General features: G+C 41.5%; 2 protein-coding genes across 3 annotated transcripts in view; one reads left to right on the top strand and one right to left on the bottom strand.

Moving 5' to 3' along the window:
• The window catches only part of LOC111264449 (uncharacterized), a 71,650-nt gene extending 69,764 nt beyond the window's left edge, over window positions 1-1,886 (top strand). For both annotated transcript variants that reach the window (XM_022840410.2, XM_022840489.2), the window contains exon 7: window positions 15-1,886. In XM_022840410.2, coding sequence (XP_022696145.1) covers window positions 15-914 — 900 coding nt within the window. In that variant the 3' untranslated portion in view covers window positions 915-1,886. The remainder of the gene's footprint in view (window positions 1-14) is intronic.
• On the bottom strand, window positions 1,757-11,909 carry LOC111264593 (uncharacterized). The gene is made up of 4 exons (XM_022840682.2): window positions 11,310-11,909; window positions 4,187-4,373; window positions 3,693-3,927; window positions 1,757-2,669 (listed from the first exon to the last, which is right to left on the bottom strand). Exons 1-4 carry the CDS (start codon window positions 11,473-11,475, stop codon window positions 2,505-2,507), a joined length of 753 nt encoding a protein of 250 aa, XP_022696417.1. The 5' UTR covers window positions 11,476-11,909; the 3' UTR covers window positions 1,757-2,504.
• Window positions 11,910-17,339: the final 5,430 nt, after the last annotated feature.

The raw sequence follows: 17,339 nt of genomic DNA, 5'->3' as shown, positions 1-17,339 counted from the left end.
TTCGTGCCTTTCAGGTCCATCGAACAAGTCTTCAAGCAGCTTCTGCCGGCCCTGGTTCAGTACGTCAGAACTTCTCATTACCGCTGATGAACCCGCACCGACCATCTGTTCAACCTCCTGAGGCTCTTGAACTCGAGTCGCCAATCACACCTCAACAGCTACCCAGCCCACCTATTCTGAAATCGATCGGACCCCCTAACGGCATTCTTCAAAGGCAGGTTAAAACTCGGGCCGAGGTACATACCGAAGATCGGGTGCATCCCTCTGATGAACGGCGCTCAATGAGACGCGAGTCGAAATCGAAGGTGCGTTTCGATCCCAGCCTTGGCCATGCCAATTCCGATGAAGAGCAAAAGTCTGCCTCGAGAAACACTACCCGACGTCACCGTAGGAGGCATCGGAGACGTTCGTCCAGCTCGGAGTCAGAGGGCGAATGCGAGAACCGAGCAGAGAAGAAGTCTACGATGTCTTCTTCGTCATCGTCGTCGTTATCATCGTCATCTGCAAGGAAGCATGGCAGCGGCGGCGGCGGTAGCGGTGGTGGCGAACATGCGTCACGGCACCGCAGCCGATCGGAAGATCGTTGCGATGGCGAGAGTTCGAGAGAACGCAAAACCCGCAAAAGCCTGCGCAGTTCGTCGCATGGTAGCCGATCAAGGAGCGGATCATCTTCACACAAAAGCCGCAGCTCATCAAAGTCAAGAAGGGATCGTGACGATAGCAGTTGTTCGACCTGCGAAAGTACCGAATCCACTTCTAGTACTGAGGACGAGGCTGAGATCTATCGACTCCCTGAACGACGCGAATACGGCGGTGTCCGAATTAACTATGTACAAAGTAGCACACTTGCCGCTGCACGTCAAAAGGCGGTTGCGTCTCAACGAGCACAAAATAAGAATTGTCTTGTTCAGTGACATGGCCCTGGTACCTCTGTATATTGCATTGCCACTCATGCACTACAATGGTGCCATTGACGTTCAATAGAAGCTGGCTTTATACGATAACATAGACTACCGAGCCAGCATGTACATTACGGATAACGCACACTGGTACACACTGGTATAAATAATAGCGCACTATGAATGACAGTGATGACATTAGAAGTGCTGTCAAATTGTACAAACGGGGCAAAAAAAAAACAACTGGATTTTTCAGCTTCGCGTCGACAGCCTGGTTCCTTTATGTGCCTGACAAATGCGACCAAAATAGGCAAAACATCACGAAACAAATCTTGGGCGAACACTTCTATACACGATAGGAATAATTGCAAGAACAACAAACAATCGATGATTTACCTTTTTTGGATCAACAGCGCGTCTGGTGGCCAAAGCTTGCAATAAACAAAATATGGTACCTAATACAAGCACACTCGAAATAGATCTTCTGCTAAAATGTGCATCTCTACATTTTATCATTTCTATCTAGATGTGTGCATGTGTGTGTGCAATAACTTTCCTCTTAACTCCGTGCGTTCGCTCAAGCGGCAGCCGGCACAATTCGACTACCAAGGCCTGTGGCGCTAGCCAGAACGAAGCGTAAGGACAAGCGAATGTTGTATACATTTCGGTGTACTATTTGAATATACTTGAATAGTATATATACACGGGCTATATAGGACAATATAGAGAACGATGGCGGGTATGTTCTACTAGACGTGGATGGTACCCCACCCGTCCCAGTATTTGTCTCATCCCCTCTCCCGTAAAACCCATCGACAGGCACCCTTTCAGTTGTATATGAAACGCATCATCTGTAGAGAGAACATACCTACCACTAATTAGCGTCGGATTAACTATATATATATATATATTTTTTTTTTTTTTTATACGTGTATGTAGAGTTATATATGAAATACTCATGAGATTAATAAAATGGTCTAGTGTGTACATGACTGGGTCATAATTGTAATGAAATGGGTTGATTTCCCGCGAGTCGCTTATGTTCGTGGTATAGAATAGGTACATGAATCAACATCGGACATATAGAAGCCAAAGTATAGATGCAACTAGTTGGCAATCCAAAATTGAATTCAACACTAAACCTTCTACTTGGAACATTTAGGTTTTATCTAGCACCGTTCCAAATCTGACTAAATAATGGATCTCACCGCATAAATCGAAATGATGAATATGCAGTCATATTAAACTAATTCCTTTCTGCTTCCGCAAGTAATATATATGAGAGTAAACTTACTGAGGGTTCTAAAAAATATACACAGAAAGGGCACTTTTTGGTAGTGCAACTGTTGATATGACACTTTATTAAGCAACATTTATTAAGGTCTCTTGTCTGCGAGACGTAGTGATCTAGTGATTGAGTTTAACCAGTATTTATATATATATATATATATATAGTAGCAGAATTTGGTTACTTCAAATGTAATTTATCCCTGTCTAACCGTAGGAAAAATAACCAAATTTTTTAACTGATGCGCTTCTTCTCGAGAAGAACTGTGATGAAGATGATGCTTTCTATTAGTAGAACTCTTTTGCATTAGCCATTGTCTATATCATATCTCGTTCTTTAGGCCGCAGATGTCCCTGGAGAAGGTTTGTCATATATACGGAAGTGAAGATACTGTTCATGTTCTGGGGCAAGAAGCAGCTACGGATATGAGGGGGTACCAAAGATCCAGAAGAGCGTTGTTCGCCCGGAAGTAGAAACGCTAGCTGCAAGCAAAGTAATACATAAAGAAAAACGAGCTCCTTAGAAATCTCTCTCTGGACCACTTACGTCTATATATATATATATAGCTAAAGAACAGTAAACGAATTATATTTGGGCGTTAAAGTTACACTAGATGCTTGTATTTTTTTAATCTAAAATAGCGGTAAATCTAAAGAAGCCTTTACCCAAGAATCTACGACCTTTTTTCATTTACTAGGAGTTGCATTCTGTTGTATATTCATTGTGGCTGACTTGTAACATATATAGAACGTGTTCGAGATGACCCAGAACAAATTTCGGGGCTCTTATGAGGCGGCGCTCATGCCTTTATGAGTTCCCGATTTTGTTCTAGGAGAAAGCTAGTTGTTTCGAGAACAAACCGGGAACTCATGACGGCAAGAGCAGAAAACTCGTGTACGAAACATGAGCAAAGATCTATTATCTAATGTATTCGAGTTAGACGAGCCCCTTGTAAAATTCAAAAAATTGCTCGATTCAATTTAAATCAAAACTTATTTAATTAACAAAAACAAAGCTTTACAATCGGGATAAAATTGAATGGGCTCAAGACTTGTCAAAATGAGATAAAGATCCATTTAAGCTAATCACTGAATTTCGATAGACGAATGAGCGATTATCTTCGAGAGACGCCGATAAGGTAGCCCAGACAAGTTCCAATGGACCTATTGTGTCTTTTGGACCCTTTGGCTTGGGCACGCTTTGAAACCTCGTATTTTTTAGATTTTTGGATTATCACCTTCTAGAATTTTTCTCTGTACGTGTTCTAGCTGGATTACAACGCTTCTACATGCAGCGCTTTACTCCTGCTTACTATACCATAGAAAACCCATTGGGGAATTTAGAAAAGGAATTTTGGAAGATGCACTTGCGGGCGAATTATTTTTTGAAAAAAGACGACTGGAAGCCCGAATTGAAGTCATAATTGTCTGTACAAGCGGGACATCTCTTTTGACACCCGGAAACGGCCCTGAATATATTAGCTTTTTTTTTCGCTTATCGCTTACATGTCTTGTTGGGGGCGATGTCCTTTCCTCGTCAGGATCGGCTTCCAGCCCGGGTTCTTCAGGCGTTACAAGCCCTCCTTGCCCCTGTCTGAGATGTTCAATCCGCATATTCGTTTGCCTTTTCCATTTTGTTCTTCGATTTTGATACCAGGTTTTAACTTGCGTCTCAGAAAGATTTAGCGTTTCTGCAACCTGTCCTCGATCCGCGACACTCAAATATTTCTGAGCTCGAAATCTGTAACACGTAGTAGCCATTTGGATGGTCGGCTATTGAGTCACACGACATTTCTGTGTGGAATTATAATTTTTTTTTGGTGTTTAAGCTGCACACAATGAAAAACCTCGCTTAAGTAAGTCCTTTAATGCTATAATAGTGTTTGCACATATGTCATAAGGAAAAGTAGATTAAGAAAAACTCTTAACTGAGTAAGTAATAAATAGAAGTAGTTAGACAGAGCAAGATGTCATAACACAGACACATTTTTGAACCTGACCTTCTCTCAAGATAGGCGAGTTGGGCCTGCGTAAATGCTGTTCTTCTTCGCCGTGGTTTCTTTTGAGCCGATGAAGAATCGGCTGCATGCGACTGATGACAGTGGCTCCCAGCAGACTTCACATCATCGTCCGGGTCTTCACGGCCAACGTCTATATCTGACTCCGACGAACCGATATCCCCGCACTCTGAAATTAAGTGCTACCCTTCTGTCAGGACATTCACATTTTGGTATAATGGTAAAAGCATTCTATATGCTTTACGAAAAATAACTGTACGCTAAACGTAAGTCTGATCGAATCTGAGGTCCGGGCTTATTTTTGGGCATTTTTTTTTTCTAGCAATGCGGTCTCGAGATCTATATGCAAGTCCAATACAAATCGCTACACGAAACATTCCCGCTGTCTTTCTTTTTGCTTTAATTAAGATACAAAGATATTTCTAAAATACCCTGTATTTTTCACACGCGTATGTGAAGGGTATTTTCGATCGATTGGGGTGCTCTGGACGTTGATTCGAGTTTACCAAGATAACCTGCTCAACCTACGAAACCGTGCTTTGCTCAAATAAAGAGAGCTTCAAATCATATGTATAATTAAACAGAATGTGCCCAATCATAGCAAGTTAGAAAAGATGGCTTTTATTCTAGAGATGAGCTATCAATGTATTTAATAAATTGTTTCGATAGTAGATGGCTGATAAACTTTTAATAGTTTTATTCTATTTTGTCTGTTGGTAAAATCACAACCCTCCTTATATGCGCTAGTTAATGGTCCAATTACATTTTGTTTTCAGCCGACGATTTTTATCAAGCACACGGTTTGAGTGAGAGCCGAGATTTACACCTTTTTATTTCCGATTCTTTCAAGATATGTCTCGATTGTTCTTCCAACGCATACTAGTTAGAAGACCTTTCGAGATAACCATTTCCACCACAAAAATGGCGATTTTGAGCCTCGTTGAAGGACACACCTGACAACCGACCTTGTAAGGCCAAGCAATACGTAGTCTGTTTCAGCACACTAATCTCGACCATTGAATCTGTTACACGACTGTGTGTCATGTACTAAGCTGTTTTATCTTTTACGCGATCTACTGTGGTATTTTTTTATAATTTCTAAATAATTTCACACACTGTGTTGCTTCAACGTGACAACTCTAGGCGCTAACTGCTTGCTAAGTCTGATTTAAAATTCCTGCCTTGTTACCATCAGTTTGTTTGTTCGCTTCCTGCGGGCCTGCTTTCCTCTAATTGCAATTTGCATAGAAACTACGTCGTCAGGCACTCCCTCGTACACAATGATATAAGAATATTACCTGCCTATAGCCCCCACGGGTACAGCACGAGTTTGTGGACTCTCTTTGCTTTCTATGAGACTTTACGCTATTACTTGGGAAGGCGCGTGTGGGCCCAGTTATTATAACAGGCGCTTGCATTCGCTGCACTTTACCGTTGACTTTCAGCCGACAGCAGCGTCAGAAACAGCGGCTTATGATCACAATCGTCGCCTGTCTCCTTGCAGAATTGATGTTGCACGTTGTTGTAAGTTACTGAAGTTAAAGTAACACTGTTTCGGTTGTGGGTTGAGCGACGAATCAGCCAATTAGAATCACAGCAGGACATCATCAAAGGGGAGATAAGGTGGCAGAAGGCGCCAGACCGATCGACCAAGCAGCCAAGTAACGGTACTAACTGTCCATGTCTGTCTCAAGTTATTCACACTTCATAAAGTGGGTACTTGGTTGATGCAAATAAGTTAGTAAGTTGGGTGTAATTATGAACAGTACCAATATTAACAACGTAAAATATAATGGCTGTGTCGAAAGACGGGGCGCATCGTTGTTAGCTGTTCATTATATTACAATGCTGTTATTGACTACAACCCCTTTTTAACGGAGAGAACTTGCTAACTTAGTTAGAAATGGTTCGCCTTTGTTTCCAGAAATCAGGTTTTTAGATGTCGTTGCTTTAACTACTGATACGGATCGACACACTCGAATCCGTTGTGCTCATAGCTATAATCCCTAATCGTGCCGGATCCGTTTACCGTTTGACTAATTACTGCTTAAAAATGTTTCAACTGAATGCTACAAAATGCCTGCTATTGCGTGGCAAACTTGGAATGCCACCCAGGATGTTCCTCAGGACGATTTACACTATCGGGAACAAAAGGGGTTTCATACGAGAAAATCTATAACATGTGAAAGGTTATCTATTATATATAGAGTAGATATTGTCACTTTTGTAGGCCTCATATATGGTGATTTGGTGTGATCCATATATTAAGTATAGTCCAGCTTTTCGGAGAAATCGGAATTTCACTGAGGGACGGAACCTCATTTCAACGTCGAGTAACATAAAAGTTGTTGCGTTCATCATGCGTCGAGTAATTAAATGGTTTATTTTAAAGCTAAATTGAAAGTTTAGTAGCCTTTTTAATGATCATATGCCCCCGTGATGGTGCGGGAAACGTGTTTGCGTCCATATTTCAGAAATACAGAAAGATGTCTAGATTCAGATCCGTGCATGAACCAGCCACTTGAAAAAATGCCTAATTGCGTTTGGTAGTACGTAAAACAAGGTTCTTCAATGAGGCCTTGCAACTAATTTTTGAGAGCATTTAGACTTTTCTTAGAACAGGTTTACTAAAGCTCACATTTCCTTCTTTGATCTTCAGTCACCATTTTTTGTTACAGGTTTTAAGCTAGGAGTGATTGCTTTAATATAGAAAGGTAGTTTAAGTCGTATTTTAAGGGGTAAGGTTTCCCAACTGAACTTCAGGTGGTAATGGCGGTCAGAATTTTATGCCGCAGTCATCATCAGGTTACGATAGAAGGGGCTGCCAAGATACCTCGAGACCCAGAATGAACTTGTAATTTTTTTACAAATCAAGATGAAACAACCGGCCAAAATTAAGTCATCCATTCAAAATGGGTCCCGAATGTGGTACTTCCTGGGTGTACGATTAGTCGAAATTGCCAGTGCTTATAACTGTGTTTCTATAGAACTCGTGATTCAAAAGCTCGTATCTATATAATTTATACCACTACATACGACAATGCGGAGTCAATGCTTCATTCTATATTATATCAAAATGTAAACATATGAAAATGATCTGAATTTCGGTTAGTAATTGTAGAAGACATGTAAGGCCTTTTGAATGCCACGAATTGGTGAAGGTTTTTGTTTGCTCCGAAAGAATCATACAAGTGTGTATTTAGTCTTCGAAACCTTAGCTCTACGAAGCGTAACAGGAAAGTTTACTATGATACAGTTTTTTTATCCGCAAGTCTTTCGAGAACTTCTTTTTTATCTACCGAAAGCTATGAGCAGAAAATGGTTGACTTCTCCATATGAGGATCTTCTGATCAGTCACAAGTGTCTGAGGTAACGAAGACTCCCGAATATGGTTATCGGAATCGCTGAAACACAGTTATCCAAATACTTGTATACTGATATCCCTCTGCGTTTTGCGTCCGTGCTGAATTCGCGTCGCGCTCCACCTTAGCTTGGGTTCAAGAGCTGTATCACTGAAGTTTAAGTTGTCCATAGAGAAATAAATTTTAATTATCAGCAATGAACTAGTCCATGCAGCTACTGTTCACATAATTGTCAGGCTTATCCTTCGTACTTTTCACGAGGAAAAATATCCACGAAACACCGGCAAGAATGGGTGTAGATTCTAATGTTCCCTTCTAATATAAGATTTTTATCTAGATTTTATTCAATATAAAAATTTGACTGCCATAGAAACTATAAATATCACTAAATTAAACTTGTATATTTTCTTTATTTACTACTTTAAGTATATCCAATTTTTAATTAGTTCAGAGGCGTTTCATTTTGACATATTGGCTGTCCGACTTTTAGCAAAATGTGCCGATTTTGTGATGTGTTCGGGTCCCTCTCTCTGTGACTAATGCGCTGCAAGCTACTTCACGGTTACACTTCACCAGGGTGTTTGTGGTAACAGGCATGCGGCCATCCGTTACCTTTAGTACTAGAGAAATCTGGCTGTTTATTTAGAATAAAATATAATCTGCATGAAATACCCAGCCAATAATGCGTCACTTTCGCAATTTGAGCGAAGATTGACTATTATTTAATCATTTTACGTGAGGTTAGGCGTCAATAACAAATCTTTCTTTTTTTTTCCCAGAAATCTAAAGTCTACATTATTGCCAGTTATCATGTGGCATTTGAAGAATCTGTGGATGACTTCCGTGAGGTGAACTAGAAGGCGCTGAATAGGATTTGGATTTAAAAGGTTCAAAATTAACCCAGAAACCACTTTTGTTACACCTGAATTTTCGATATAGAAATAACGTTAGAAAAGAAAAAAACATCCAATTTGTTTTTGGAAGAATTGGCCAAATAATACTGAAGCATAATTGGACACCACCGGGTTACCCTATCTAAAGTAGGTCGAGTTCAGGGCTCAGCCCCAACTTGGTGCTGTCAAGACCATTACCCCCCAATTCTCAATTCAGTAATGAAACGGTCACCTTTGTAATACCTAATATTGAAATAACGTAACAATGCACGGTTCGTAGCTAAAGCAGATCGATTTCTTTTTCCTGTCAGTAAAACATGGTCATAAAGCAGAGGTAAATTTAGCGCTAGACGCCAGCCGTCGAATCTGTGCGCTATAATGGACGAGCAGTTATTCGAAAATAGTTTCTGTATCATATATGTACACATATATGTCATCTATCTAATTCTGTAATTCTAATAAGTAACCGTTTAAATTTACGCGGCCACGTCATTATGTTGGAAGGAATATTAAGGTAGAGAAAAATTCTCGCACTTACTAACGTGGTTGAGTTTTCAACTGAAAAAGGCCCGTTAAGGGGTACCCATCGAGTTTTTCTCTCATGGGCCTAAATGTCAGATGAAAGAGAAGTTGAAATATGATCATATGAAAATTTTTTGTGGAAGGAAGCATGATTAGTGCTGAAAAACATACTGAGTTCGCAACTTTCCTGGGTACATATTTCGTCGCTCCTTGCGAGTTGGACACTTATAAGGTGGTTAAGATGTAAAATAACTGATGCTAGTTTAAAGAAGAAGAACAAGCTGCCCTTCCAATTAGAGGTACGAACTCCAGTTTTGCATTAATTATTGAAGTTATATATTTAGATCTCGGTTGAATGGTGACTCGAATCGATTTGAAGTATGTGCCACTTCGGCTCGATTTGAACTAGTGGAAATTTGCATAGTCAGAATCAATAGTCAGTCACGCGCCGTCACTCAGCTTTCCTCGAGGAAAGACCACGAGGCACGAGCCTCGTGATGCGTGCTTCGTTCAATGCAGGGACCAAACACACTGTTGAGGCTCACTACTCGTTAAGTAATCCATGCGCGATACTTCCCACCAGGTTGAAGAAGGCAAGAACGAGGGTCGGAAGAGCGAAATGATTATGGCTTATGAATTAATTCGTCAAATTATACCTATAATGTACACACACACCCACATGGATGCATGGAGTTGCGGAGAAGCAGAGGTCAAAAGCTACTGAGGGAGCCAGCAGGCTAAAGGAGATGTTAGAGTGTTCACTAAGGACTGTCACGAGCTGGTGCCTAGACCTGACGGCTGGGTTTATCTATCGGTACATATATATGTATAATGTCGATCTGCTGCTGTATGCGAGCTTGCTTGAAATATTGCGGCCTTTGTTTCCGCTGCTTGAGTTGCAAAGTGCTGAGGACATGCTTGGCCTCTTGGCCTGCATGATGTATAGCGTCCGCGGATGCCTTGACATCGAGACTCGAGATGCCAAATCATAAACATAAATGACAAAACGTGGTAGATAACAATCACGCGGAGCGCTCATCCAAAGGGAACACAAAATAGATATGCGGTGGATGCTACTGACCAGGGTTGTACCGAGGAAAATCAATGACTTATCGTCGATCTGTACATGAATATAGAACGTCCAGTGATTTCCGGTACTACCTACAGTTTGAATTTGTTTCCTATGCTATCGCGTAGAACCATCGATGTATTATTAGAGAAAAGACATATTAGCTTACATAAAACCTATTAAATATAATACGTTCATTTAAATTGTAGATTTGTCGAATTTAGATAAAAAATTTAGGAAATGCATGATCCTATAGTTATGGCCGGATGGGCCTATTCTTCAACGCTATTTCCGGTTGAAATAGAATTTTTTTGATGGCAGGTACAAATAAGTAGAGGCTTATCTCGTTCATACGCGTACATTGACTGTTGATCTTTTCCTGATAGGTTTAATTAAGCTAAAAAATAAAACTAGAAACTTCGAAGACTGTGTTTTATGGTCTGATAACCTCAACCGAGTCGGGAGCACTATTGAAGCCTGTATTTAGCAGTTGCTGAAATTTGTCTCAGTTTCAATGGTGGTATTTTCCCCATTAGCTATGCTCCAAGGATAGCAATCCTTTGAAGAGACATTTTAAACTCAGCACAAACGGCTTATAACCCTACATAGAGAAGCAATTCTAGCTTAGATTCAAGTTATGTGGGATAAATTAGTATAACGAACGATAAAATTAAACTATAATTAAGCTTATAGCCACTGTTTGCTACTTTATGAACCTATTCCAAAGTATCAAGTGTACCTAATTTACGTTAGTACTGAAATTTCGACTATAACTATCTATTTTTTTGGCTTCATATCGCTAATGAAAAATCGACACCATATGAATTGAAATTACTCAATTTTAATTAAATTAAAAAGCTGAGGATTTTTTAACTATACTATTACTAGACCCAAGAACTACATTTATCGGCACTACTTTAATAGGAAAGTTTGTTTTTCAGGTTGAAGGCTGTCACTATTAATCTACGACAATTTTATCAAGACGACCCGTAGTATAAAAATGAGAGAAATAAACAAATAGTAACAGTATCGGCAGTTAACATTGGCATGTGAAAGTTCAATGCTTGCACATTTAAGGCTGATCAGACGGTATGCAACTTGTAGCTCGCAACTTACCTCATTAGTCTCGTTTCGTTTCATGTTGCACCGTCTATATAGACTTGCTAATGGCTATCTTGGTAAGTAATCCATCATGAACAACTTATATCAATGTAGTATGTCACAACGTGTGCCAATGAAAAAATCCCTACTCTGCTTACCGTCGTTGCTCTCATTATGTAGAAAATTCTCCTGCGATCCAATTGTAGCAGTTAGCTCCCTCTTGGTTTGACCATCTTGAGCGGCCGCAAGTATATCCCGAATTAGAAACGTACTTCGATGCGGCATCTCGTGACAGTCTACCTTTGACGCTTTTAACTTCTCCATGGTCCTCTCACGATGTCGTCATTTGAACCTTCCCGCACACAGCAAACAGTTAGAGTACACTCTGCACAAGTTTTAATCGAGGACTAACACGTTTTTTCTTAACTTTTAAGTTTTCAAGTTGAACTGCAGGAAAAACTGTTCGACAGAGCAAACATGTGACTACAATTACGCTCAAAATATATAGGTTCAATCAATTTAGTAATTGAGTAAGGTAAATATACTTCTATCGTTCGCAATACCATTCAAATAGGTAACCATCGTTTCTTTTCGCGTGGCCAAACTACACGCGCGTACTCTGCGTGCTATGAGTTACGTGCGTTTGCCGTCACTGATGCTACAGGATTTTCGTGTCTTGCAGCCGCCGCCCTCGCTGTCACTCCGAACGGGCAATCACTGCAAAGTGATTTCAATCAGTGAAATAATAACCGACATGTGTCCCTAAAACACCCCTGCGTGTGGATCTCGACGTTGTTTCGCGCGCCGCCATTCCAGACAAACGACAACTTGCTCGATCGCTGATTGGTCGGGCCGTTTTGGAGGCTCCGCCCAGCGCTCCGATTGGCGGTGCAGCAGCCGACTCCGTTTGAAGTCTATGCAGGACTGAAGGCCGTGGACTAGGCGAGGTGAGCCAATTACGATGTCTCAGCAAGCCGCGAATCTCCTGCGTCTGTCTTCAATGAGCAACCCATCGCTGTCTGATGCTTCATCTCTCTCTGGCTGAGAGGCTGACCGGGTACACGTCCAGCGGCACTCTCCGGCAGGCAACGACTCTCGCTCTCTTTGTGTGTATACTTGAGCCTTATTCTTTCTTTCCCTTTTTCTATATATATCCGTTTCTCGTTTTCGGAGACAGCTGCTATTGCTACGATAACAACAACAGTCCATCCTGCCATGCTGTTGCTACACGCCATCGATGATTTGTTGCCAATGTGGGGGGGGACACGGAGGAGCGGATGTGGGCGCAGTCGAGGGCGATGTTGCAGGATGATTGGAGGAGAATGGGGCCACGTTGGTCAGGAGATGCGGTGAACTGGTAGTGGCGGTAGCGGGAAGAGGCAGAACAGGGCGGTAGAGGTGGGACAGACCTGGTAGGTATTTGTGGTAGCAGTAATTGGTAAGTGGCAAACAATCATGTTGCTGTTACAATCTAGCTTCGCTACAAGCGACTGCCACCGTCTGGCACCTGCAGGTTAGCATCATTATTAAGTGCATCGACGATGCGGGGAACGATGGCAAGTGACGGTAATACGAGGAAGGTTAAACCACTGGAGAAAGCGTTTGCAGTCGCAGGATGATACTGGCAGTAAAAGTAGCTTCGTTTGTTGACCGCTCTCAACAGGACACGTAATCGTGCAGAATGGACGTACTACAGCGATGTATGTGATTTTGAGTGGCGATAATACGGGAAGCGTCAGGAAACTCTATACTTGTGCATGTGAATGATATGGAATACGGTAAAGATTCAAGCTATAGCTAAATTTCCTTACAAACAGTAGTAACGGACCGCTGGTTTGGTTAACGTATCTGTATAAACTGCAGCTGTGGCCCGCGGTATTTTTTGTCATTTTCATGTGTGTTCAAAGCAACACATTTGGCTTTCCGTATGATTTTAAGATCTCTAGGGATTAAGGAGGGCGGCTAGAAAAGCAACATGTTGGTAACGTACCCTAGCTAAATGACGGTGGTCTAAACGATAATAATTGTTTATTGTATTTCCTTTTAGAACCACTGAAACAAGGATTTAGTGTTGAATAACTTCACCATTCGATCCTATCAGGCTATCCTGAAGTCATAGTCTCTTGTCTGGTACCCTATATTGAATAAATAATAAGCCAATCGTCGTTTGTGTCGATACATGACCAGAGATTATAATCAGTAGTGACATAATCTGGAGACCTTAAATCGAGCCGCGTTGCTTCTAAAAATTTGTAGTCGGCGGCAAAAGCCTATCGTTTTATCTATCCGTATCATGTCGGGAAAACTACACGAGAACTTTTTACATAGTAGGCATCCACGATGTATCGTTAGCAATAGACAAAATGTTCGAAATAAGGAAAAGGAAGCATTTTAACTTGCAGCCGACCCGAAGCATCTACTCGTTGTATATAGAATCACGCCGGATCTAATTCGCGAGGCTCTACTTCGGGCTTGCTTTAGGGGAATGGGTTTACCATCTAAAAGGGCCCAGCTGTTTTCCATCGAAATCTGCCACGGCTAAGGAATGCGCTAAGCAGTGTCAAGTACTATATGCCATGCCCCTTTCTATCGCTTGTTGGTTACTGGGCCTGTTGTTTCAGTGGATGATGAACCCAGAGTGCCTATGCTCCATTACTGTTCCCGTCTTGTTCTTATTGCTCATTTGAGATAACAAAAAAAACGTATAACACCACCTAAAGGAAGCGTTTTAACAGTGATTAAATGAAACGGGTACAGGAAATCTATAATGTCTAATAATACAAGTCTGTCTCAATATTACAAGGCAAGATGCAATAATTCGCTTAGATGTCGGTTGCGCAACAAAAAAGAGAAACACTTACGGGTCAGGAAAGTAGTTGGGGTTGGGAAGTATAAAAGAAGCTGTCTCTAATTTTGACCACTGGGTCATTATCTACAAGGAGATATAGCTCTTAGCCATACTACTCCATTTTAAAAATAGTGTTAGCGTTTTCAATTCTGAAAGTAATATAGCATGCCTTTTAAATATACAATCTTAGTCATAAGAACATAATGAAGGGGGATGGGGTGGGGGAGGTCAGGAGTAGGTTTATAGTTGGAAAAAACGATAATACAAAAAACCAACATATGCTGATGAAAATAATTAGCTGTATTCAATGAAATCAAAGCTTGTTGAAGTTGACCCCCCTCAAACAGCTCAGGATGCGCGCACGCTCGGTGTCAATGAAATCGTAACGACTATCTGAAATCGTGCAGAAATTGCCCAAGTTGTAACACTAGTTAACGTGCTATCTCATTCTTCTCGCTTACTGCAGATCTTCAGTACAATCGAATGCTGATAGGTTCCCCGCTGGGTCTGCCTTTCACCTGCCCACAAGTACGTGCTAGAAGTTAGTCCAGAGAAGAAGTGCCTTGATGCATTCTTCACTGCGATGTCTTTCTGCTTTGCATACCGGCGTCGCTGATGGTGTGGAAGATGAACGCTGAAGGTGTGATCAGTGGTAATGATGTTTATGCTGTGTTATGTAAATTTGTTGGACATGATGGACATAGAGGTCAGAAGCAGGGTTTTCACATATCAGTATACACGAGAAGGGCGCCAAAAGCAATTGAGCTCTGCTAATATGTAAGCCACCAGAATCGCTAAAACTCCAATGTCAAGATCAATAGCAAGTAAATAAAAAAAAAAAAATGAATTTAGTGGATTAGTGCGAGGTCAATGTGTAGATTACCTGAAGGATGACTGTATCGGCTACGGGAGAAAGCAGCTGGTCACGCCAAATAACCCTGAGCGAGATATGGCGTCACCAGGTGAAGGACACTTCGATGAAGACAAATACGGAAATAGTCAGATTGCGCGGATAGCAAAAAGTTTTAACCTCATCTGACGAGCTAAATGCTTGGAGCATGTTTTTGATACGAAGGATGTTTACAAATCGAGAAGTTCGTTTATAGAGAAATGCGACACATGCAGAAAGCTCAGTTCCGTGTGTGGAACAAATTATCCTACACATATTTCATTACGAATTATATTATATTCAATTTAAACAAGTTAAATACTGTGTTTTGATGTATTAAGTGTAGATTTGTTAGGGCTGGCGCTGGATGAGTAACTATATTTAGGTATTCTAAAAATAAAAGAACTGATCGCACTGAAACATGTGCTGTCTGTGTCGAGCTGAGTAACGCAGACATCGTAAATGGGTAAAGGGTTGACTGATTCTTTATGCGTCCTATAGCTCACCTCTAATAATGTTTCTCACGCTATTTTTATTGGAAATTTTGCATTTACTTCTTCAGTTCCCTCAGTTTTCCCCGTCGAAATTGTGTTAATTACTGCTTCTCTCTTGTCGGATACGGAGGAAATGAGAGTTCGTGACTCGAATAGAAAGACACCAGCGACGGGAGTTTGCAATTTTCGACACACCACACAGAACAGCCACGGCAAACGGCTTCGGTGACTGCCCCCTTTGGGCATACGGAATAAATTATTTGCGCAGTGTTTTTTTTCTTCATAGAAGCTCAAAAGATAACGTAAAAAATCGCACTCGACAGCAGACGACGCTACTTGTGCTATTAATTATTGTTCGATATGCGTTTCTGATGTTAGAGCCATGCGAGGGCATATCAATGGGGCGTTTGAATAAAGCCATTATGTTTTCTGTTCGCTGGTCACCCTTCCGTTGGTTCAAGCTCTACCCATTTCGGCAATTGTCTGGATGGCGCCGGAATTGACAACATCGAAGTCATTGCATATTCTATTTCGCCTGAGGCGTTCAACAACGAACGGAAGGTTTGCCAGACCGTTTTTTTTTTCTTTATTTTCTACCAAACTTATTTGAATATTTGCGTTTGGGCGAAAAATTTAGTGCAACTTCTAGATAAAGTTATAGGTCGACGTCCACATGCAGGCCAACGTCTAGCGATAATGCTTCGCGTTTAAGATCGGTCAAGAGGGCAGATACTAGGTAGATAGATAGGCAGAGCAGAAGTGGCCTAGGTAAGACTCTGGTCAGTAACCCGCAGCCAACGAGATTGTATCAGTTTATCCTGTGACGATGTAGACGATTTTCTATATGATAATATTCATCGGCTATTTTGATCTTATGTTTGACTTTAACTTCAACTGTTTTGTGATGACCGTTTCTACTGGAGTAGTTTGTCAGCCTCGACGAGGTCACGAATGATCGGAGAAACAATACTTGATAAAAAAAATCTTCAGTTTAGGAGTATGAATCGTCTTGCTGGCATTGTTGGCGCATGTATTTCGTATGTATGCTACTAAAAGAGTACGGTGCCGCTATTCCGTAGTGTATTCTATAATGGTGTGAATGATGTAAATTAGCAAGTAACTTATAACAGATACACACTATAATACATAACTGTGAGCTAGGTCGAAGCGATCGCAATACTGTAAGCAGCACTCGATACGGACCAACTGTATATGAGGTCTTCAATGGTATGTCTCATGTATCCATATACAATCTTTGGTTAGACGCGTTGCCTCTCGCCTCTTTGGCGGGCCGTCATAATTGGGCCGATAACGACAGAGAAAGTTACCGACATTAAAAGAAATTTCCCGTTCGTATGGATGTTGAGCAGAGGAAACATTAAATCCCTAAAGCTAGTCCACCATAAGGACGTCGGCCAGCCGACCAGTCTCTCTTTCTCGAGAGAGAAAGCGAAGCTAATTATATCGATCTCGTTGACTGGATTCGGGGTTGTTTTGTCTCTTCGCAGACAAATAAGAAAGACCCGCCGCGGGCAGTACGTGCCTGAGAGGCTGGCGTTTCCAGCAGTTGATCTCAATAGCTATCTCGCTCGCTGCTGTTTCAACCGTCCAGCATGTCCTCGTGCTTGCGTGTGTACCGCGAATCCGTTATCCTTACCAAGGATATTTGTCGTGATCGCGTATGTGCCCCCGTTTCAGGTATGAACTCAGAAGAACACTTCGCTGCGGACTCGCAGCGACAGACAACAGCAACGATGATGACTCGCCGAATTGTGAGTGAAGCCGAAGTGAGCCGTTTGCCAGCGATAATCCGTCAGGGCGACACGCAGTTCGGTGCGCATTCAAGGGTGGTAACAACGTGCTTCCTATTATGTCTTTTTACTACAGTACTTGGCTTTAGCTGGCAATGTCCATTTTCCTTTTCAGTGACGAACGCAGTTCTTTTGTATATATATAT

The sequence above is a fragment of the Varroa jacobsoni genome, unplaced genomic scaffold (genome assembly GCF_002532875.2).
Source record: "Varroa jacobsoni isolate VJ856 unplaced genomic scaffold, vjacob_1.0 scaffold_9, whole genome shotgun sequence".
NCBI lineage: Eukaryota > Metazoa > Arthropoda > Arachnida > Mesostigmata > Varroidae > Varroa > Varroa jacobsoni.
The sequence above is the reverse complement of the archived record's forward strand: the minus strand, read 5'-3'. Positions and strand labels throughout refer to the sequence as shown.